The sequence below is a fragment of the Mus musculus genome, chromosome X (genome assembly GCF_000001635.26).
Source record: "Mus musculus strain C57BL/6J chromosome X, GRCm38.p6 C57BL/6J".
Lineage (NCBI taxonomy): Eukaryota > Metazoa > Chordata > Mammalia > Rodentia > Muridae > Mus > Mus musculus.
In genome coordinates this window covers 141,626,045-141,649,066 of record NC_000086.7, presented here as the reverse complement: position 1 = coordinate 141,649,066, position 23,022 = coordinate 141,626,045, and the positions used below count along the sequence as shown (strand labels likewise).

The 23,022-nt window shown below is 38.2% G+C and overlaps 1 protein-coding gene across 5 annotated transcripts in view; it reads right to left on the bottom strand.

Annotated features, from left to right (window-relative positions):
• The window catches only part of Col4a5 (collagen, type IV, alpha 5), a 213,867-nt gene that overhangs the window by 40,170 nt on the left and 150,675 nt on the right, over positions 1-23,022 (bottom strand). For all 5 annotated transcript variants that reach the window (XM_006528696.3, XM_006528697.4, XM_017318372.2 and 2 more), the window contains 8 exons: positions 22,123-22,236; positions 18,924-19,091; positions 17,705-17,794; positions 16,372-16,521; positions 13,115-13,213; positions 11,752-11,841; positions 9,792-9,931; positions 4,122-4,248 (listed from right to left, as the gene is read on the bottom strand). In XM_006528696.3, coding sequence (XP_006528759.1) covers positions 4,122-4,248; positions 9,792-9,931; positions 11,752-11,841; positions 13,115-13,213; positions 16,372-16,521; positions 17,705-17,794; positions 18,924-19,091; positions 22,123-22,236 — 978 coding nt within the window. The remainder of the gene's footprint in view (positions 1-4,121; positions 4,249-9,791; positions 9,932-11,751; positions 11,842-13,114; positions 13,214-16,371; positions 16,522-17,704; positions 17,795-18,923; positions 19,092-22,122; positions 22,237-23,022) is intronic.

Below are 23,022 nucleotides of genomic sequence, written 5' to 3'. Positions count from 1 at the left end.
ATTTCTGGTGAAATAAGGTAACTCTTTGTGTGTGTGTGTGTGTGTGTGTGTGTGTGTGTGTGTGTGTGTGTGTGTGAGGTAACTCTTAAAAGGAAAAAAACCCGCTATTTTTCTTATATATAGCAACAGCATAAAGAACAAACCAGAAAAAACCGAATCAGTAAACATGAAGATAATTAACAGCTGTGAAAGTAAAATCTAAACAAAACCAAAAACTTGAAAGGAAATATGGCCAAAGTTGATGAGATAGTTCACTGAGTAAAAAGGTTGCCGTCAAGCCTGATAACCCAAGTTTGAGCCTCAAACCCCACATGGTGAAGGAACAGAACAAATGACCTCTGGTTTTCCCTTGATATCTGCATGTACGTACACAGACACACACAGACACACACAGATACACACAGACACACAGACAAACACGAAAGAATGAAAGAAAGAAAGAAAGAAAGAAAGAAAGAAAGAAAGAAAGAAAGGAAGGAAGGAAGGAAGGAAGGAAGGAAGGAAGGAAGGAAGGAAGCAAGCAAGCCAAAACCTCCAAAACAAATGAGACAATATTGAATAACCTATTATTACTATAAATGGGAAAAATCTGAAATAACTAGATGAAGAGGAAATAGATGGATCTTCCTAAAATTCTTCTAAAGTAACAATTTTATAGATGCAGGAATATCAGTAAATAATAAATAAATAAATAAATAAATATAATGACAGCTCGTCACAGGAGAATGGAACAAATCAATGGTACTAGCTGGAGAGAGAGCTCAGTATTTAACTTAGCACAACATTCTTCCAAGGACCAGAATTTAGTTCCTATTATGCCCATTAAGTACAGAGACTCCCAACCTTACAACTACCTATAACTAGAGATCTGATGCCATATCCTGTGTATCTTCATGGATGATCTCATATCCTACACACATACACACACACACACACACACACACACACACACACACACACCTTTAAAAATGCTACAGAAAATGCATCCAGAAAAAACCTCAGTGTATAATATACAGGAAATAATTATTTTAAAATATGGATTTATTATTAGGACAATATTTAGATAAAAGATAGTGGAAAAATACTCAGTGAGGGAACAAATGTCAAAGATAGACTTGCTGCTAGGAATGTGGTTCAGTGGACAGTGCTGCCTTAGCATGCAAAAGACCCACAATTCAAACTCTAAAGGCCCAATACCCACAGGGCTAAATTTTTCTTACACCGATGGTGAAATAAAGACATGTTTAGGTAAATATGAGATCTTTTGACACCAGTAGGCACTTCATAATAAATGACAGTGAAAGTAGATCAGGCTCTAGGGAATAATAGCAAGTGTAACTGTGCTGTAAAAAAAATGTAGAACAATTCAAATGGAAAATAGATAGGTACGTGGAAAAATGTATTCCCCTTCCTATAATAAATTCTTGAGGGTTCAATAAACTCTAGATAGAGCTTAAAACACATATAAAGCTAGAGACGCAAGTCAGTTGTAGAGCACGTGCCTAGCAAGCATAAGGTCTTGTGTCCTGACACCAGCAATATAAAATGATAATAGCAATTAATTGTAAGATTCATCATGTACATAAAAATGAAATGCATGGAGACAGTCAGAAAGACTTTCATAAAGAATAGAATTACACTGTTTACATTTACTTTATATTTTATATGAAATGGTATAATGTTGCTATTGTATGAGAACATAAAGAGTATTGAAATGTCTAGGACAGTCACTAAAAGAGTATAAAGGGGTTAAAAACCAACAGAAGAGAAAAAAACTGAATGAGTTATGTATGAGTTAATTTTCTACAATTAGTAAAGCCCAATGAATAACTAGAGTACTGATTTGAATATGAATCTCCCCTGAAGGCTTGGGAGTCTTAGTGCATGATCCCCAGTTAGTGGTACTACTTGAGGAGGCTTAAGAAGTGTGGCTTCTATGTATGCATGATGCTTCTGGTGTCAACAGTTTCTTGATGAGAATTTGGAGTAGATGCATTGAACAGATTCCAAGCCACAGTACAATGTACTAAAAGAAAGATCAGTGTATTTTGAAAATGAGATAATTTACAACCTTCAGGGGGGGAAAATAAACACAAAAGGAGTTGAAGCATATATATAGTCTTTCTACCTTGGATCACTGAATTCACATCTCCTGATAAATGTATCAGTCATATACAGTATTGGTGGCTCAGTTTTAAGCAATTATTTGATATATTAGCACTTTTTATTTATGGTTTGTAAAACAGCAAGTCTTTAATATTTGATAGAAAGCATTACATTTTGAGAGTTCATAAAAAATGTAAACATCTTGAAAAAACCGCATGGCCTCTAAAAGACCCATTTTAGAGTTAGCAAATAACAGGCATAAACTTATTTATAGACAGGAATATTTGTGTACTTTTCTCTGTATATGTTATACTTCCATTAAAAGGTTAGGAGAAAAATAACCGAGTGGGGCAGTCTCTGGATGGTCTTTCTTTAATTCTCTGCTCCATACTTTGTATGGACCTCTACATATTTGTATTTGCTCCCACGGGTAGTTTGTTCCCCCTTTTAAGAAGGACCAAAACACCCACATTTTGGTCTTCCCTCTTCTTGAGCTTCATGTGGTCTGTGAATTATATCTTGAGTATTCCAGGCTTTTAGGCTAATATCCACTTATCAGTAAGTGCATACCATGTGTGTTTTTTTGTGACTGAGTTACATCACTTACGATGATATTTTCTAGTTCCATGCATTTGCCTAAGAATTTCATGAATTCACTGTCTTTAATAGCTGTGTAGTACTCCATTGTGTAAATGTACCACATTTTCTGTATCCATTCCTCTGTTGAGGGACATCTGGGTTCTTTCCAGCTTCTGGCTATTATAAATAAGGCAGCTATGAACATAGTGTGGAGCATGTGTCCTTATTATATGTTGGAGCATGGCTCTATCCCATATACAAACACCAAACCCAGACACTAATGTGGATGCCATTAAGTGATTTGCTTGCTCACAGGAGCCTGATATAGTTGTCTCCTAGGAGGCTCTGCCAGAATCTGACAAATACAGATGTTGATGCTCTCAGCCATCCATTGGACTGAGCATGGGGTCTCCAATGAAGGAGTTAGAGAAAGGACTGAAGGAGTTGAAGGAGTTTGCAACTCCATAGGAAGAACAGCAATAACAACCAACCAGATCCCCCAGAGCTCCCAGGGACTAAGCTACCAACCAAAGAGTACATATGGAGGGACCCATGGCTCCAGCTGCATATGTAGCAGAGGATGCCCTTGTCAGACAACAATGGGAGGAGACGCCTTTAATCCTGTGAATGCTCAGTGCCCCAGTGTAGGGGAATGCCAGGGTGAGAAGGCAGGAGTGGATGGGTGAGCACCCTCATAGAAGCAGGGGGAGGGAGGATGGAATAGGGGGTTTCCAGAGTGGAAACAGGGAAAGGGGGTAACATTTGAAATGTAAATAAACAAAATATCTAAGAAAAAAGAATAAAAAGGAGAAAAAGAGAAAGAAACAGCAGTTTACTAGAGAGAGAGACAGAGAGAGGGAGAAAGAGACAGAGAGAGACAGAGAGAGACAGAGAGACCCAGAGAGAGAGACTGAGAGAGAGAGAGAGAGAGAGAGAGAACCAAAGACCTATCTGTGCCACTGTGAAATTCAAAAGCCAAAGTAAAAATTACATGGAAGCATGAAACAACAGATACAGCAATCTAGGTCAGGCTGTCTACTGCACTACAGTGCTAAGTCTCTTTGCTTGAATGACTCAGTCCTTGTCATCTGAATGAACACTGGAATTGTTCTACCAACAGCCGCCAGCTGTGTGCCTGTGGACAATGTTCTATCAGCAGCAGGCAAGAGCTCGACAGAGTACATTATCACCTGAAAAAAAATAGTAAAGGCCCCACCAAACTAGTGTCTCTGCCCACAAGATATTGTACTGCTGAGGCAAGAATACTCATTCTCTCCTTCTCATTCTGTACAGAAAGGCATGTGGGCAAAGAAGCATTAACATTCTACCTTGAGGTTATGCTGCTAGCCGGTACATGATGCAAGTCTGCCAAATAAGAGATTGCTTCCAATACTAATTAGAGGGGAAAAGAAAGGAAAGGGGAAAGGAACACCTACCTGGGAATCCAGGCAGGCCCGGTTGACCTTTTGCTCCAGGGTTTCCTGGTAATCCAGGAAGACCAGTCTCTCCCACCGACCCTTTGATACCTGGGTTTCCTGGATATCCAGGCAGACCAGGTTCACCCTGAAAACATGAATAAAGACAAAACTAAAATCTCTTCGTGACGTTGATTGCATAACAATGGAATATTATTTATAAGGCTTTTATTGTATGCTGGAAATTCTATTAAGGGCTTGATACAAACTGCAGTTGGGTGAGATACATTTGTCATTTCCATGGAAAAAATGAGAAGGCCAAATCTCAGAGAAGTCAAGAGCCTGAAGTCTTCAGTAAGTAGCAGAATTAACGTTTGGCCCGAAGTCTATCAGATACCAGAGCTCATGCTATTCCTGTGCTTTGTGGCTATGTCACTCTCACTAATCCTTACCAATCCTATTAGGAAAAAGCATTGCCATCTGAATGTTCTAGTGATACTGTTAGCAAGCAGTAGAGTTTGAATTTTGACTTTAGAACTTGTAGTGTTCATGAAAATATTCTTTAATGCGTTGCACTGCTTAAGCCAGTAGCTACACTTGGTTCTAGTGAAAAGGCTGGGTTTTATCTTACCATGAACAATCCACCAATTCTTCAGTGGATATCTAATAATCGTCATCTTTCATGAAATCATTCTTGACAAGCAATCTATGTGGATCATGGGTGGCATGTAGCCAAAAATAGCTATGAATGTGGCTCAACATAGTAGTACCAGGTTGTGCTCTTAATTTTTATTTCCCTGATAACTAATTATGCTATTGAACATTTCAATATATTTTTATTAGATATTTTCTCTATTTACATTTTGAATATTATCCCCTTTTCTAGTTTTCCCTCCAAAAATAGCCTATCCCCTCCCCCTCCCCCTGCTCCCCAACCTACCCACTCCTGCTTCCTGGCCCTGGCATTCCCCTATATTTGGGTATAGAACCTTCACAGGACCAAGGGCCTCTCCTCCCACTGATGACCGACTAGGTCATCCTCTGCTACATATGCAGCTGGAGCCATGAGTCCCACCATGTGTTTTCTTTGATTGGTGGTTTAGTCCCAGGGAGCTCTGGGGTTATTGGTTAGTTCATATTGCTGTTCCTCCTATGGGGCTGCAAACCCATTCAGCTCCTTGGGTACTTTCTCTAGCTCCTTTATTGGGGACCCTGTGCTCCGTTCCATGGATGGCTGTGAGCATCCACTTCTGTATTTGTCAGGCACTGACAGTGCCTCTCAGGAGACAGCTTTATTAGGCTCCTGTCATCCTAAGTGTGGTAACCCAATCACAAAAGAACTCGTAGTATATGCCCTCACTGATAAGTGGATATTAGGCCAGAAGCTCAGAACACCCAAGATACAATTTGCAAAACACATGAAACTCAAGAAGAAGGAAGACAAAATTGTGGATATTTTGATCCTTCTTAGAAGGTGGAACAAAATACCCATAGAAGGGGTTACAGAGACAAAGCGTGGAGTAGAGACTGAAGAAATGACCATCTAGAGACTGACCCACCTGGGGATCCATCCCATAAAAACCCACCAAACCCAGACACTATTGTGGATGCCAACAAGAGCTTGCTAACAGGAGTCTGATATAGCTGTCTCCTGAGAGGCTCTGCCAGTGCCTGACAAATACAGAAGTGGATGTTCACAGCTGTCCATTGGACTGAGCACAGGTTCCCCAACGAAGGAGCTAAAAAAAGTACCCAAGGAGCTGAAGGGTTTGCAGTCCCATAGAAGGAACATCAACATGAACTAACCAGTACCCCTAGAGCTCCCTTGGAACTAAACTACCAACCAAAGAGTACACATGGTTGAACTCGTGTCTCTAGCTGCATATGTAGCAGAGGATGACCTAGTCGATCGGTCATCAGTGGGAGGAGAGGCCTTTGGTTCTGTGAAGGTTGTATACCCTAGTTTAGGGGAATGCCAGGGCCAGGAAGCAGGAGTGGGTAGGTTGGGGAGTGGGGGGGGGGGAGGGATAGGGGATTTTTGGAGAGGAAACTAGGAAAGGGGATAACATTTGAAATGCAAATAAAGAAAATATCTAATAAAAAAGAAAACAATACTACACATAAAAAAAATCTTTGTGGCAACAGGCAATGTACATGTTGCTATGTTTCCTCAATGAGTATTTACATTATATTTCTTTCAATACAGTCTTAGAAGAACCTACGAACTTTAACAGTTTTAAAAGTTTTCCTAAATACTGATGAAAACAATGCACCATAATTCTAAACGCCTACCTCAGCACTCACTGCTCTGCTCATGAGGATCATAGCCTCTTTAACAGCACATTAGTGTTCAATACCATCTACAGAATGTCTCCTTCTTATACTTGCTTGAGTAAATAAAATTTGCCATTTGAAACATTTGTATTTCTATATTATGGTAATAGTTTTTTAATTAGTGACCCATTTCCTTACTTTTTTCTTAACAGTTTAAAAATGTTGGGCTAAGCATGTATATATATATATTTTTTCTGAACCTTTATAAATATAGCACATTTTGGGGATACAAAATGGGTATCTACTAACAACTTGGCTGAAATTGGTTTCACATTAGACATTTATGCAGATAACCTAAGTGCTCTGTCATAAAGCTTCATCCTTCCAGGGCCTTAAGTATTTATGAATGAATTAAATTTATATACTAAAATAAAACATAGAAAGAAATTCTAATATTCAGTTAGGGACAAACTACCTGGAAGGTACCCAACCCACTTCTATTTATGATAAGTAAAGTATGCCAAATTCTACAAGTGATACCAGTCTCTAAAGTGTATTACCTGTGTCTCTTCAAACAATTTACCACCCTCCTGGCAAGTAAATTTTAAACACTTTATAAAGATTTCTGAAATGAATTAAATTTACTAGCTTAAGCTTTATCTAATATTTACTGGGGAGACTATGTGTTTCAGAAAAAGATAAGTTTTAAGGAATAAGGAGAAGAGGATCCCGAAAATCAAAAGATCAGACCAGGAAACTCGTGCATCTCCATAGGAAAACAAAAACAAAATTAAAATCAATTTGTGCTTTTAGTAAGGCTAGGATACAGTGAAGCTGAAATTTTTTGCATTTATTCTACACTCAGCTTTGCTATGATTTTTGTAAGGTCCCTATCCTATGGTGTTTCACATATAGTTTGAGCAGACTAGGAATTCCATTTCGTATCTTTTCTCTTGCTAAAATTCAAACTGGCAAACTAAGTAGGTTGACCAAAGTCAGCCTTTACTATACCTTAGCAATATTAGCATCTTCTCTTTCATGCTACAATCTATGTCCTTAAAATATAGCTATAGTTTGCCCTATTTTATAAGTAATATCAAAGCAAATGGGAAAGCTAATCTGTCTTTTTGCCTGAAATCTTAAAATTGAAGAGGCAATGGAAGTAGGAAAACCAAAAACAATAAATGGAAATTTTTTCATTGGATAGGAGAAAACCTATATCCTTCTGAGTGGTAGCCCTCAGTTGGAAGTTATAGTCCATATCCAGTGATACATTTTTATTGCTCTAGCCACACACACATAGCTGATGACTACTACTACACTATAAGTCCTAGTTCTACCTTAGACCAAGAAAGGTAACAAAAATTTGTCAAGCAGAGCTTCTATACTATCCAGCAGGCCTGCTTTTAGCTATGTACACAAAGAAAATAAACTACCTTCACTCCCGTGCTTACCACAGCTCTATTGAAAATAACTGGAATGTGTGTCCACCAACAGACAAGTGAATAAAAGAAATGCTGCACACTAAACTACAAGTAAGCTCTAAAACAGCATGTCACTATGACAACAGGGATGGAGCCAGGGTATGTTACGTTCATTGAAATCAATTAGAGAAAGATAAGCTACGTGTAGAATGCTGGTTACCACAGATTATGGAAAATAAATGCAAGAGGCTGGCAGAGGGTTTGGGCACCAAGTATGCATTTAGTGCCAGATAGATGAAATAAATTTACATGTTACATAGCACTGCATAGTGAACATAATGAATAAGTCTCCATGTTTCTAAAACATAGTTTAAAATAACCAGGGATTTAACACTATTTTCTGGACACAGCAGGATAGTTACCCACATGATCTTCAGCAGTTGTGACAGCATGTGCAAGACTTGTGCAAAATAGAGCCAGACAATAATCTCAGCATGGAGCATATGAGCATGGGAGGTGTGGACATGACTTCCTACCCCATGCAATGGTGCTAGTGGCAATTCATGGAGGCTGGGAGAGGAAGAACCAGCTTTCTTCAATAATGCAGCCCCTGAGAGGTTACCCATCAAGTTACCCATCAAGTATATGGCACATCACCCATGCACAAATAAACTCACTATTTTTTTTAAATAACAAGAAATTGGTAGGAGATAATAGGAAGAAACAGGGAAGCTTATTTGATTAAAAATGCAACATGAAATTATCAAACAATAAAAATAAAATTAAGGGAAACTATCTCCCCAATGTATACACAAATCAAAACATTATGTTTATTTATTTATTTATTATTCTCTTATAGATGCAAAATGTAAATCAAAATCCAATGAAAGTCAATTGATAAAGATGATTTAACTTTACGTGCAAAAATTTGTACATAGTAAATGCATACGTACTTTCTGGATACAAGCATGTAATCATGATATAATCTAAACAGAGTTACTGCCAATATTCTCTTTCTCACTCCTTCTTGTGTGTGTGTGTGTGTGTGTGTGTGTGTGTGTGTGTGCGTGTGTGCATAAATGAGTATGTGAGAGTGTGTTTGTGTGCATGCACACATTTTTTAATAACAGTGCTTAAAAGAGCTGGGTATAGTGATGTATGCCTATAATCCCAGTAGTGGGAAAGCTAAGGTGTAGTAGGATATAGAATTCAAGACCAGCCTGGGCTACATAGTAAATTCTAGGACAGTCTCAACTACAAAGTGAAAGTCATATCGAAAACAGCAAAACCAAACCAAACCAACCAAACTTAATCTACATAGCACATATAATTAATCTGAACATTTTAAGATGAGTAATACTGTTAGCCATATTTACTGTATTGCACCAGAGATTGCTAGACTTTACTCATCTTGCTTAAGTGAAGTTTTGAACATGCTGAATAACACTGACAGCTTAACAACTAAGGATGAGAGAGTATAAAATGAGTGCTTCAAGTTTTCTATGTATTTAGCTCGTCCAATCAAGGGAATATTAAGTCAATAGGGGAAACTGTTAAATCATACTGCAAGGCTGCTTGGCCAGGCCAAATAGTACTACAGAAAGTTTAAAGCATGTATGTGAAAGGTGATGAACATAGAAAAAACCCAGCACTGTATTTTTTGTTTGTTTGTTTTGTTTTGTTTTTGAGACAGGGTTTCTCTGTGTATCTCTGGCTGTCCTGGAACTCACTCTGTAGACCAGGCTGGCCTCGAACTCAGAAATCTACCTGCCTCTGCCTCCCAAGTGCTGGGATTAAAGGCATGCACCACCACCGCCCGGCAATATTATTGTTGATTACTCAATAAAAGATTATTTATTGAGAAAAGGGAAGGAATACATCCTTTGCTCAGAACATGCCTTGTCATTCTGTGGTTTGTTTAGTGAAGAATTAGAGATGAGCACAGTTAAAGACAAACTGAAACTTCTCAGACACATGATCAGACTAGGATTACCTTTGGGCCAGGAAGACCTGGAAGTCCAATGCCTGAAACCCCAGGCTCTCCTTTACTTCCTTTCTGGCCAGGTAACCCAGGAGAGCCAGGTTGTCCAGGAAATCCAGGAGGTCCAGGGGGCCCATCTACACCTTGAGGGCCTGTTGAAAATATGCATTGTATATTATTTGATAATATAGGCTTTACTCATGTCAAACCTAAGATGAATGTGACCTAGCAGAACTATCTTTGGAAAAAATTCCACAAACTGAGTATATATAATGACCCTCACACACAGGCTTACATAACAACCTATTTCTAAGAAATTTTGATGAAAGAAAAAAAGCTAGAGAACACATGTGCTTGTGAATTCTAACTTTCTAATGTCTTAAAATTCTGTTCTTCATTACTTTAAATATCTGTTTGTAATGATATATATATATATATTGGTTATTTGAGAGAGTGTCTTACTATGATTCTATCAATGCTCAGGGCTCATATATACTATCACTTAGCTACATACCCAGACCTTATACTTAACATCTTTTCTGATAAAAAGAGGTGGGGGCCATGCCACAGCAGCACGTGTTCCACTATATTCATAGCGGCCTTGTTTGTGATAGCCGGAAGCTGGAAACAACCTAGATATCCCACAACAGAAGAATGGATACAGAAAATGTCGTTCATTTACACAATGGAGTACTACTCAGCTATTAAGAACCATGACATCCTGAATTTTGCTGGCAAATGGATGGAACTAGAAACTATTATCCTGAGTGAGGTAATTCAGACTCAAAAGGACATGCATGGTATGTACTCACTAATAAATGGATATTAGCAAAAAAAAAAAAAAGTACAGAATACCCAAGGTACAGTCTACAGAACTCAAAAAGATCAACAAGCTGAAATGCCCAAGTGAGGATGTCTCAGTCATACTTGGGAGGGAGAAGAAAGCAATCACATCACAAGTGGGGAGGGAGGGAGGGGCCTGGGAGGGAAAGTGAGTGGAGGTGAACCTGATCTGGTATTGGGTGAGGGAAAGGACTAAAGCCCTGAGGGCCAGCAGAAAGAATGGAAACAGGCAACCTCAGGAAAGAGGAGGTTGTGGGGGGGCGGGGCTACAGAATATACCAGAGACCTGGTAGGCGAGATACCTTAGATGAAACACTGGACAGTAGGGAGAGGGAAATTATAGAGCCCACCTCCAGCAGGAAGACAGGCTATCAAGTGAGGGATGGGGTTGCCATCCCACAGTCACATCTCTGATTCATAATTGTTCCTGTCTGAAAGAATAACAGGGATGAAAATGGAAAGGAACCTGAGGGAAAGAAGGCCCAAAGTGGACAGAAGCTGCTGAGGTCAACCCTGTAGGAGGACCAGCTGTCTCAATTAATCTGGACACTCCCTCCCAGATCTCTGAAACACTGGACCACCAAACAGACAGCATACACCAGCTGATATGAGGCCCCCAGCACACATACAGGAGAGGACTTCCAGGTCTGTGTTCATTCAGAGATGATACACCTAATCATCAAAAGACTGGAGGCCCCATGGAGTTTAGAGGTCAGGTGGGGTGAGGGTTGGGGACATCCTCATGGAGACAGGGGAGTGGGAAGGAGGTATGAGATATGGAACAGTTGGAGGGTGGATTGAGGGGAATACAATATGGAGTATAAAAGATTAATTAATAAAAATAAAATATTGTAAAAAGAGGTAGGGGATAAAAAGGAGGTTGGGTCATAGGTTAATTGGCAGAGTGCTTGCATTGTATGAATAAAGCTGTAGGTTCAATCTTTTGTACATTATAAACATGGTATAGTGTCAAGCACTTATAATCCCAGTAGTTTGTGGGTAGATACAGGAGGACTAGCTATGTAGCAAGTTCAATGATAGTCTGTGCTACATGAGACCCTGTCTCAAGGGAGGGGGGGAATAGTGACTATTAATAGCACTAAATGACTTTAACTTTTTCATCACTCACCAGGAAAACCCATGTCACCAATGTTTCCTTTTGGTCCAGGAGGTCCTGTAAGTCCTGGTGGACCAGGGAGACCAGGATTACCCTTGGGACCTAGAAAAGTAATGTTGATAAAATTAAAGCAGAGTAGTGGGACCATGCATTGCATTGGAAAAATTAATTGCATTGCGTTATAGGCTACAGACATAACTTAGTACAAAATGAGCAATGTGTCCCTCAGAAGTCTGTTTAGTATTATACTGCAATATAATTATGCAAATACAGATCTTTAAATTCAACCTCATAAAAATAAAGGCAATTTTATTGAGCATCTTGGTTCTTCTCATAAACTAATTCCATGCATTTGGTGTTCTGTTTGTTGCACATAACTACCCACTTTCTGTTCTCACTGATAAATCCAATATAAGAATGTTTAATAAAACTTCAGCAGTAGGTTTGTGTCATGACAGAGCCTCACTATGATAGGAGAGAGAGAGAGAGAGAGAGAGAGAGAGAGAGAGAGAGAGAGAGAGAGAGAGAGAGAGAGAGACCTATCTCCTGGGTTGATGAAAAGATGCTAGATTGACCTGGATGTGTTTGAGGATTCTACTTTTAACATCACAGGTGCTTGAGTTGAGCTGTGTGATGTCACTTAATCATTTACCACTGCTACCATAAATGTGTTTTTCTTTTTCTTTCACAGTGACTTCCAGCTTTAGATGGAGAATGCAAAAGATGTTGGGAAGAAATCAGGAGCGAGTCCATCTTTCTGACTCCTTCAAGATGTGGTATGTGAATAAGATGGCACATAGTTGGCCTTCAGGGCTTTTTACTTCCTTGGGGATGAACTAAAATAAAACAGCTGAAAGTTTTATGAGAATTAAGATAAAAATGAGGATTTAAAAAAAAACCCTGTTCATTGTAAGAGAATTTGGGCTGTAACAGACTACAAGGAGGGCTGTGAAATGTTCATCCTTAAAATTTTTAAAAATTAAAATAGCAATAATCTGTTTTACATCGCAGAATTATGGACTTGTCTGATATTAACAAAGAATCAAAACAACTGGAACAGGTGAATTATTCAGGCTTCTACCTGATAATTGTATTTCTTTCTATGTTGGAGAGTTTGTAATAAAATATAGCACCTTACATGAATCAGAGTTCTAAATATATTATGTTGTGAGCAAAATATGAATCTGAATAAGCAAAATAAAACATCCTATATATCTTATCTGTTAAAACTTGGAGCACATGCCAACAATTTTGTCAAGCCTAGCTGCACTTAGCATGAACAGATCTAAATCATCACTAAACTGTAAAATGACATAAATACTTCCTCAGGATCTTTGTCAATCATCTAAGTACCACAGTGATGTATTTTACATACCTGGGAGTCCTGGTGATCCTGGTTGTCCACTCAGTCCAGGTTGCCCTGGGTCTCCAGGTAATCCCTGGTAGCCTTTTGGTCCTGAAAGTCCAGGAATACCTTCCAAAGACAAGCATAAAAATCAAGTTAGGCTGATTCTTACTAATAAATTACATGATTTTGCCAGAAAGCTGCTTAACTGTTGAACTGCATATAAGTAAAATGGAGAAACTGCTGTCCTCTCTGTGTGTCTATCTCTCTGTCTCTGTCTCTCTTGGTGCATGTGTGAGTGTGTGTTTATGTGTGTATGTATGAGTGCATGTATGTGTGTCCATATGTGTATGTGTGTGTTGGAAGGCTGCTGCACTTTAACTATTTCCCTAATTCTATGTTCTGTGACAAGGTCTTTTTCTGACAGTCCAATTGATTTCCCAAATCAAGAAGATGAAGTTCCCAGGACAAATGAAAATGAAATGACTACCAAAAAGATCCTATGAACATCAACTTCAAGATGATGTCTAGGGATGATAAAATGTTATGGATAAAAATGATCCCTGACATAGCACTTGGGAGGGCAAGGATGCTCCCCAGGTTGTCTGCCACGTTCTGGGGATAATTTAGTAAACTTTCTTAGAATTGGCAGTGGTAGTTGCAGCATCTTTGCCTCTCACTTTTTTTTTCCATTTTTTATTAGGTATTTAGCTCATTTACATTTCCAATGCTATACCAAAAGTCCCCCATACCCACCCACCCCCACTCCCCTACCCACCCACTCCCCCTTTTTGGCCCTGGCGTTCCCCTGTACTGGGGCATATAAAGTTTGCGTGTCCAATGGGCCTCTCTTTCCAGTGATGGCTGACTAGGCCATCTTTTGATACATATGCAGTTAGAGTCAAGAGCTCCGGGGTACTGGTTAGTTCATAATGTTGTTCCACCTATAGGGTTGCAGATCCCTTTAGCTCCTTGGGTACTTTCTCTAGCTCCTCCATTGGGAGCCCTGTGATCCATCCATTAGCTGACTGTGAGCATCCACTTCTGTGTTTGCTAGGCCCCGGCATAGTCTCACAAGAGACAGCTACATCTGGGTCCTTTCGATAAAATCTTGCTAGTGTATGCGATGGTGTCAGCGTTTGGATGCTGATTATGGGGTGGATCCCTGGATATGGCAGTCTCTACAAGGTCCATCCTTTCGTCTCAGCTCCAAACTTTGTCTCTGTAACTCCTTCCAAAGGTGTTTTGTTCCCACTTCTAAGGAGGTTTGCCTCTCACTTGATAGAGATATGGATCATGAATTCTTAAGATGGCCTGGAGAATGATGGGGTAAGAACTATCCAATCATCAGATTTGACCCCCAGCACTTCAAACAAGAGCAACAAAATAATATTCAATGCCTGGCCCTACTCACCTGTATCAACAATAACACTGGCCAAATTGGTGATAATTTGATGTAGTATAAACTATTAGTTTCTTCATTTGTTTACTGTTTCCCACCAAGAAATTCAGATCAGCCAAATAAAGTCAACTTTCTCTTTGTTCCTGTCTCAATGTCTTTTATCATTATTAACTCTACAGTACAAGTCAAGTATATTTTACTGTCCTATAATTTGCAAAGCCTGGTTAAAAGATGAAAGATAATAACAATAACCCCAGGAGCTGATAAAACTGCTCACTTGATAAGGGAACATGCCACCAAACCTGAAGCCCTGAGTCCAAACTTTGTAGCCCACATAGTGGAGTAGGAGAAGTATAATTTGTCCTCTGCAATTCAAATGGGTACTGTAGCATATATATATATATATATATGTATCAATCAATTAATCACCAAATCAATCAATCAGTCAATCAGATCTGGTTTTTAAAAGAAGAGATAACTAAGAAAGACATTTCATTTTTGTTATCCTAAATTTTACCTCTTTTGGTACTTTTAGAAAAACTTTAACATACAAAGTAATTTTAAGGAAAAATTTCATTAAATCATGCCCAATGAGAAACCCATAACATTTATTTAGAGATGTGCACACACACACACATTTACAACTGACAGCAATAATAGAACACAAAAAGTTGCAAGTGCTTTTTCAAAAAGTATGTTTCTTTTCTATAGGTGCCATATATATATGTGTGTGTTTATGTGTGTGTGTGTGTGTGTGTGTGTGTGTGTGGTTTTTGATAAACCACATTATATTTCTAGGATAAGAAACCAATATTTTTATAATTTAAAACTTGTTGTATAGAGCATAATACTATTCATCATCATTTGGTTTCTAGGTGAATAAAATTAAAAAGAACCACCACAATTCCTAAATACCAAATTTGCTGTCCTCAAATTATTGTGGCTATATATAATTTTCTCTTTCTATGCTTCTGTGGTACTTCTGGAAGCCTGAAGGTAGTTATTTAAGTCTATATTATTTATGAATGTATGTACTTAGATATGCATCTATGTATGTGTATATATACATGCTCATAGGTTTGTTGGCCCATGTGTCTTTCTTAGGTCACACAGAGGCCCAAAGTTGAACTTGGATGTCTTCATAGATTGCTCAGCCTTTTGTTTTTTGAGGACAAGTCTCTCACTGAACTCAAAAATCTCCCAGAGTTTGCTCACCCATGTCTGCCTCAAAAGTGTTCTGATTATAGGTAGGTGCCTGTGCTGCCTTTATATGGGTTTGGTGGATCCAATCTCCAGTTTCATGCTTGCATAGCAAGCAATTCACTTAGCCAACTCCCTAGCTCCCCAAATCTGCTTTAAAAACCCCATAGCTCATGACAGGTATATGACAAAGAAAATATTCAAGCAGAAAGGTAATCAATGAAACAACACAAATGAAATGAAAATATTCACTACCAAAATGTCACATATGTAATTGACTTGTTAAACATAGTAACTCCAAGTTACTTCTCTGGTACTTAAAAATAAAATGTCAGGAGCAAGGGAAGATGGCCCAGTAGGTAAAGGTGCTTTATAAAAAGTCCAATGAATTCAACCCCTGGAATTCACAATGTGGATGGAGAAAACTAACTTCTGAAAGTTGTTCTTTGACTTCTACATGTACACACACACACACACACACACACACACACACACACACCATACATAAATACATATATACATGAATAAATAATATGTGTAAAATCAAACTTCAGGAACTGTGTGTGAAAGAGCATTTGCTAGTATCCATATGATTTGTTCGCCTGTAGGACAACTAACAAAATAACCTAAAAAATATTAAACCTAAGATATGCAAAAATATTTGTGAATATATCCACCCACTTACCTGGTAAGCCGGGCTCACCCTTTTCTCCTTTCGATCCCAGGAAATCTGGATGCATTGGTCCAGGAGGACCTGGAAGGCCAGGCTCTCCCTTACCGCCCTTTTCTCCTGCAGGGCCAGGGAGACCTGGCTGACCTTGCATGCCATCATCACCTAAAGTCAACAAAGCACACCAAATTTCTTCATCCATAATCAATGCATGTAAAATTATCACATGTCTCATAACTTAGGTAAACTAAGCCTCAAAACATGTATCTAACCTAATGTCTGTCAATAAATTACTTGAGTGCATATATGTTAATAAACACAGGTAATAATTTATCTCCTTTCTGGAATGTGTTTACAGACTCACAATAAGGAAAACCTGAAGTTCAATTCTGAAATTATGGCCTAAGCATTTACAATGTTTCAGGTATACAAATTAAGTATATCATCAAACTGAAAAGAAGACATTACCAGCTTCTGGCTATCACAAATAAGGCTGCTATGAACATGGGCCTCATGTGGGGGAATTGGGTTACTAACTCACAGTCAATATTCCTGACTCAGAACTGTTGCTGTCTAAAAAGAACTGCAGGTTCAAAATGGAGAAGAGACTGAAGATAAAAGTCTAGCATGGCTGTTCCCTGAGAGGCCCTACCAGTAGCTGACTGAGACAGAAGCAGATACTGACACCCAACCATTGGACTGAAGTCCAGGACCCCTGTGGTTGAATTTGGGGAAGGACTGAAGAAGCTGAAGGGAAGTGCAACCCCACAGGAAGACCAGCAGTCTCAACTAACACAGATCTCAGGGAGCTGGTAGAGTCTGAACCACCAACCAGGAGCATACACTGGCCTGTTCTGGCTGCAGTGAGAGAAAATGCACTTAATCCACCAAAGACTTGAGACCCCAGAGAAGGATGATGCCTGGTGAGGGGAGCACTCTCTTGGGGGAAAGGGGGAGGAGGAATGGGATGAGGAACCATGAGAGGGAGGACTGGAAGGGGGACAAAAAGTGAAATGTAAATAAATAAAATAATTTTTAAAAAGAATGTTTATGTGATTTTTTTCAAAAGTAAAGTCAACAAACTGTAGGCATTTTATTATTATTAATGTCTAAAATAATAATGATAATATATTCTTAAATATTTTATCTTTTAAATTTATTAATACATTTTATTCTTTAACAGTTTCATAAAAAATATAAAAGAAGACACTTTCAATTAACACATCCCAAAGAAACAAAATACTAAGCACTGTCAATTTTAAAATAGAAAAACCAGAAACTGTATTGACAGAACCCAGGGTTTAATTTTCTTTGTTAGACATATCTGTCAGTAAACTGCAGTTCTTACCTTTAAGACCAGGAGCACCACTCCTGCCAGGAATTCCCAAAGGTCCAGGTGGGCCTGGAGGTCCCATCATACCCATTTCGCCTTTGACACCTTTGGAAAATATCAGTTACTAAATTTCCTGGGTTTGGACTTTGGAAAGATAAGATAGACTTTTAAAGATATCCTTTGGAAAGCTATTTAGGAATGAAAGGAAGGCACAGTGAGATTTTCCCCTTTCTTACTGGAAGCTTAGCACTCACGCCTGAACAAAACGCACAGATACTCACTGTGGTAACTGTTCTCCACAGAAGATAGCACTACATATTAAGAATTCACCAACCAGGGTGCCCTGAAACTAACTTTCTCCCTCTCCCCCTCCCCCTCCCCTCCCCCTATCCCTCTCCCCCTTACCTCTCTCCCTACCTCCCTCCATGACTCCTTCCTTTCCTTCCTCCCTCCTTCCATCTCGCCACTTTCCTTCTGTCCCTCTCTCCCTCCCTCCCTCCCTCCCTCCCTCCAAAAGCACGTTTTTATTTTCATTTTATGTGTATGGGTATTTTGGCTGAATATGTCTGTGCTGTGCCTCACGTGCTTGTAGTACCCCCCAGAGACTAGAAGAGGGCACTTGATCCCTGGACCTGGAATTACAGGGAGTTGGGAGCTGCCTTGTCAGCACTGGGAATCCAACCCCAGTTCTCTGAAAGAGCAGCCAGTTCTTGTAACCACTAAAATATCTCTTCAGGACCTCATTTTTGTCTCAGGAAATTCTTACTTTGGGAAGCCACTTGCAATGGAAGGATGAAAAAAAGATGAGAATGGGGCATTATGAATGATTAGATGTCACATGAGCTAAAGAATACCCAAGTGTCAGAAAAGAGTCACCATAGAGTTAGATTCTGCAACTCTAATCATTCTTATTGGAGTCATATGAATTATAGAAAATAATCTGTTAAAGGCACCCTTTGATTTCTGACCCACAGAATCTTAAGCAAAATGTTTGAAAAGTTACTTTCAACCATCATACTTTGGATCCTTTATTATATAGTAATATATTACTGGTACTATCACACAGTATAAAAAAAGTATAGCACAAACACCAACGGAGTTTTCAATACTCATACATTTAACAGTCTTCCTTAATAGATAGTGTAAAGTCATAAAATTTAGTATGAAAATGTTTTGTCAGTCATATAAATATTAGTTTCATTGATTCACAGTCAGACAGATTATTAAACATTACCTGGAAATCCAGGGACACCTGCTTTTCCAGGGACACCAGGTGATCCTGGAGGTCCTATAAGACCAGGGGCTCCAGGGAGCCCTGGACTACCTCTCTCTCCAGGGAGTCCTGGAACATCAAACCCAGGAGGTCCTGGGTCCCCCTTCTCTCCTGGAATCCCATGTAAGCCTAGTTAACAACATATTAACATTGTAAGTATTGATGCAGTCTCCACATTACACATCTGGTTATTTTTCTATCAAAGAAGTGACGTGATCTGCAGATGATATACTTAGGAGAGTGCATTACAGAAACTTTAGCCATCGTGCATGTGAAAATGATTAATGAAAACCAAACTTTAACATTTTAAGTCATATTTCTGGAAGAGAGGTTTTGCTCAAATTGTTTTGGTTAAAACACAATTTTTAAAAAATTCCAGTTAATTTTTGACTAACTTTTTAATTAAGTACAAATATCCTTAACCAAACCTTGAAAAAAAAAAAAAGCTCAGTTTTCTGGTTATATTATTCAATAAATAGGAGCATAGCTTTAAATTGTCAAATTTGTAAAATTTTTGAATGCACACTCTCAATGTTTTTCTCATCGTAGATTGTTAACATCTTATGCTTTGCCATTGTTAACATCTTATGCTTTGCCATTCATTGGCCCGCTGACCACAGGTGGATTTTCACTGTTCCATTACATTACCAATTATTTGTGCATATAATGTTGACCCTTCTGAATGATTATCAAATAAGTCAATTTGTTTTGGTTTGATTTAGGCTTTGTCTTAACATGTCGTTTTAATAATTATACAATCAGTTCTTACTATTTTGTATTAAGTTTTCTGTTGTATTATCTCATTTTAAGTTTTATTTTAAATTAAGTTTTATATTTAATGTTATTATTTGGTATTGCATTTTTGATGCAACAGAAAACAAGTATATTATGTAAACTGGAAGTTTCTGTCATGCATTATAATGCAGGTCTAGCAAGATACTATAATAGTGTTCTTGCTGATCGACCTTCTATGTAAGAGTCAATATAGTTAAAAAGTGTTAAATTAATATTTTCCTTTGGTGATGATAATAACATTTATATTAAAATGAATGTATATATTGAGAGTCCATTGAATAATTTTTATATTTTTTGTTAACTGCTGAATACAATTGATATAAAAGTCTATGGCAAAGAAAATATTTACAAGCAAATACATGAAGGTGAATTAAAAGTTATTAACTAGCACTGTCCTGATATTGTGCAGTGTTTATGCTACTGGGAGTTGGAAAAAAGCAGTAGAGAAATAGAATAGTAGATGTCTTGACAAAAAATTGCAAGGTATTAGCTATAGTTTTAAATAAATATTACAATTTTATATTTTAATTCAGATGCTTGTTAACAGTGTTTTAAATTTCCATGCAGCTCTCATGTAAGAATTCAAAATGCTTCGACAGCGTCATGTACTTTTGCAAACTAAAAGAAACAACAAAATGCAAAAGAAGTGATAAAATCATTACACTGTTGTTTGTGAAATAACAGTTTAAGTCAGTAATAATCAAAACTAAAAATACATTTTTCTTCAAGATTCCACTTCTATGCAGGTTGGGCAGAGTGGTTTTTGTTTTTGTTTTTGTTTTTGTTTTTTTTTTACAAGAGCACCAATCTATTTTTACTTATTTACTCTCCATAAGTTTAAATCCGGGATGGATACAGCATCAAACTGATTCTGTGTAGATTTCTTAATGAAAAAAGATCAACCAAACACATATAGAGATGGATTCCGATACTCTCCAGCGCCTGTTGCTGAAGATTTAAGTGGACCAATGAGGGTGGCTTGGGCTTTTTTGATGCCTTCTCCTTACTTTGTAGACAATGTCCACAATGTAGACAATGGCCTCTGCAGGAAGGTTGCTTTGGAATTTGGCAAGAACCATTCTACTGTTTCTGTGAGCCCAGGTACTTTTTTCCAGATCACTCTGGGTTTGTTTGGTTTGCCTCCAGGAGTCGCTGTATTGGTTTTTGTTGTTGTTGTTTGTTTTGTTTTGTTTTTTGAGTCATACACACAAGCACATGTCTTGCCTAAGTAGAACTCTGTTTCATCTTGGGCATAAACGCCTGCAATCTTAAGAGCCGTGTGCTCTCTTTAGTTCCAGAGACCTTGCTTGGAACCAACAAAAATGGCCTTGCACCACAGCCTTCTAGACATACTTGCTGTTAGAAGTCCTGTTCCCAGCAGGCCTCCACAGGAGCCAAGATGGTGGAAAAAGCTTGTTTTTGTTTTTGTTTTGTTTGCTCTTTTTTTCATGAATGATGAGGCAACTATAGCAACCTTGTTCGAAACATGACTGCAAGTTTGCTTATGTTTTTCTTATGTAATGCTTGCCAGGGGGCTTTAAAAAAGTACAACGTGCCTTCAAATTGAGTTTTAAAATGGTGAACAAATAAAAATAGCCTTTATGGGTGTTTTATATTGTTAACCATAGTTTAGAAACTCTTAAGGCAATTACCAACAACATATCTGGTGTCATTTAAGGTCAGAAAATACATGTGTTCAATATATGTGCATCTGAATTGTGTTCAACTTTCTGTTATGTTCATACGAATTAAAAAATAATGTTCCATGTTTGTTTTCATTTTATGAACTATTACAATATTCAAAATAACGAAATTCAGGGCTGAGAATGTCCCTTACTGTACCGGAGTAAATAGATAATGTGAATTCACTCAGAATCCACACTTACTACAGACTCTCATACAGATATACAACAGCCATGTGATTCTTTATCCATGGAGGCAAAACCATGAGCTACATGTTACAAGACCGTTTCAAGTATCTAACTGAAGAAAGAGCAGCTTAGCGCATGCTCAATTACAGTTATTCCCAGTACAGGAGAAAAAAAAAGAGAGATCCACTTTATTCTTTGGTCTGAAATAATAAGCACAAATAGTTTGAGTTCTGTTTTTAAAACTCTGTATGTTCAATGATTATATGGTAATGGTAAGTACAATTATCAAATTTCATTACTAGACTAAATGGATTTTTAGGTGAACAGAAGGGGGAAACATCAAGTAATAAATTAGCTCTTATGATGTGATCTATAGTTTACAATTGGATAAAAAATATATATATACACACACGGATTACCACTTTAATCACATTACTGGAAGACAATCATATACACTGCAAGTCTTATAGCAGGCACATTTACTGTAATCTTACCAGGTTGGCCTATTGGCCCTGGAGTCCCTGGTGGTCCTGGTGGTCCCTGAAGACCAATTCCTGGCAGCCCTGGAGGCCCTACTGGGCCAGGTTGTCCATTTGGTCCAACATCACCTTTTTAAAAAAGCACAGTTTACATGTTAAATATAACCATATTTTTTCCTTTTCTGTTATTCTTCTCTCATACAATATATCCCAAACAGCAGTTTTTGCCTCCCTCCACTCCTCCAGTACCTTCCCTTTCACCCAGACCCACTGCTCTTCTCTTTGCCTTCAGAAAAGAGCAGGCCTCCCTGGGGCATCAACCAAACAAGGTAGAAAAGGATGCAATAAGACTAGTTTATCCAGGAAGAAAAGGACAAGTACCCAAAGCTGAAATCCCATTCATAGTTGAAGTCTTATTTAACACAAGGCCAGAAGTCAATGTCAGTGCTTGTCTTAACTTCTCAAAACAGCAACAAGATTGTAGTCTACTTCATACTGGATAACTCTTTGGTTATAAAAATATTTTTTAATCACTTCAGCTTTAAGCAGATAGACAGCAACATCTTTCTTTTTATTAACTTGAGGTTCTAGCTGAAAATATGCTCTTGCCTACAATATTTTGACAGTTGATACTTTACTCTCTGAATTTCCTATCACTCACACTTTTCAAACTTATCACATCTATTAAGATTTGCTTAGGGATCATTGAGGAACAGGAGTGGGAGTGAATGTAAGAGCCAGAAGTTAGGAAAATCCAGAGAAAATCGGTGTCTTCTAGATATGACCCGACAACTGCACTTAGATACTCAATAGTAGCTGTAGTTGCCTGCACACGATCAAATCAATCAATTGTCCTGCTTAAGGGGTGTGTGTGTGTGTGTGTGTGTGTGTGTGTGTGTGTGTATGTGTATGTGT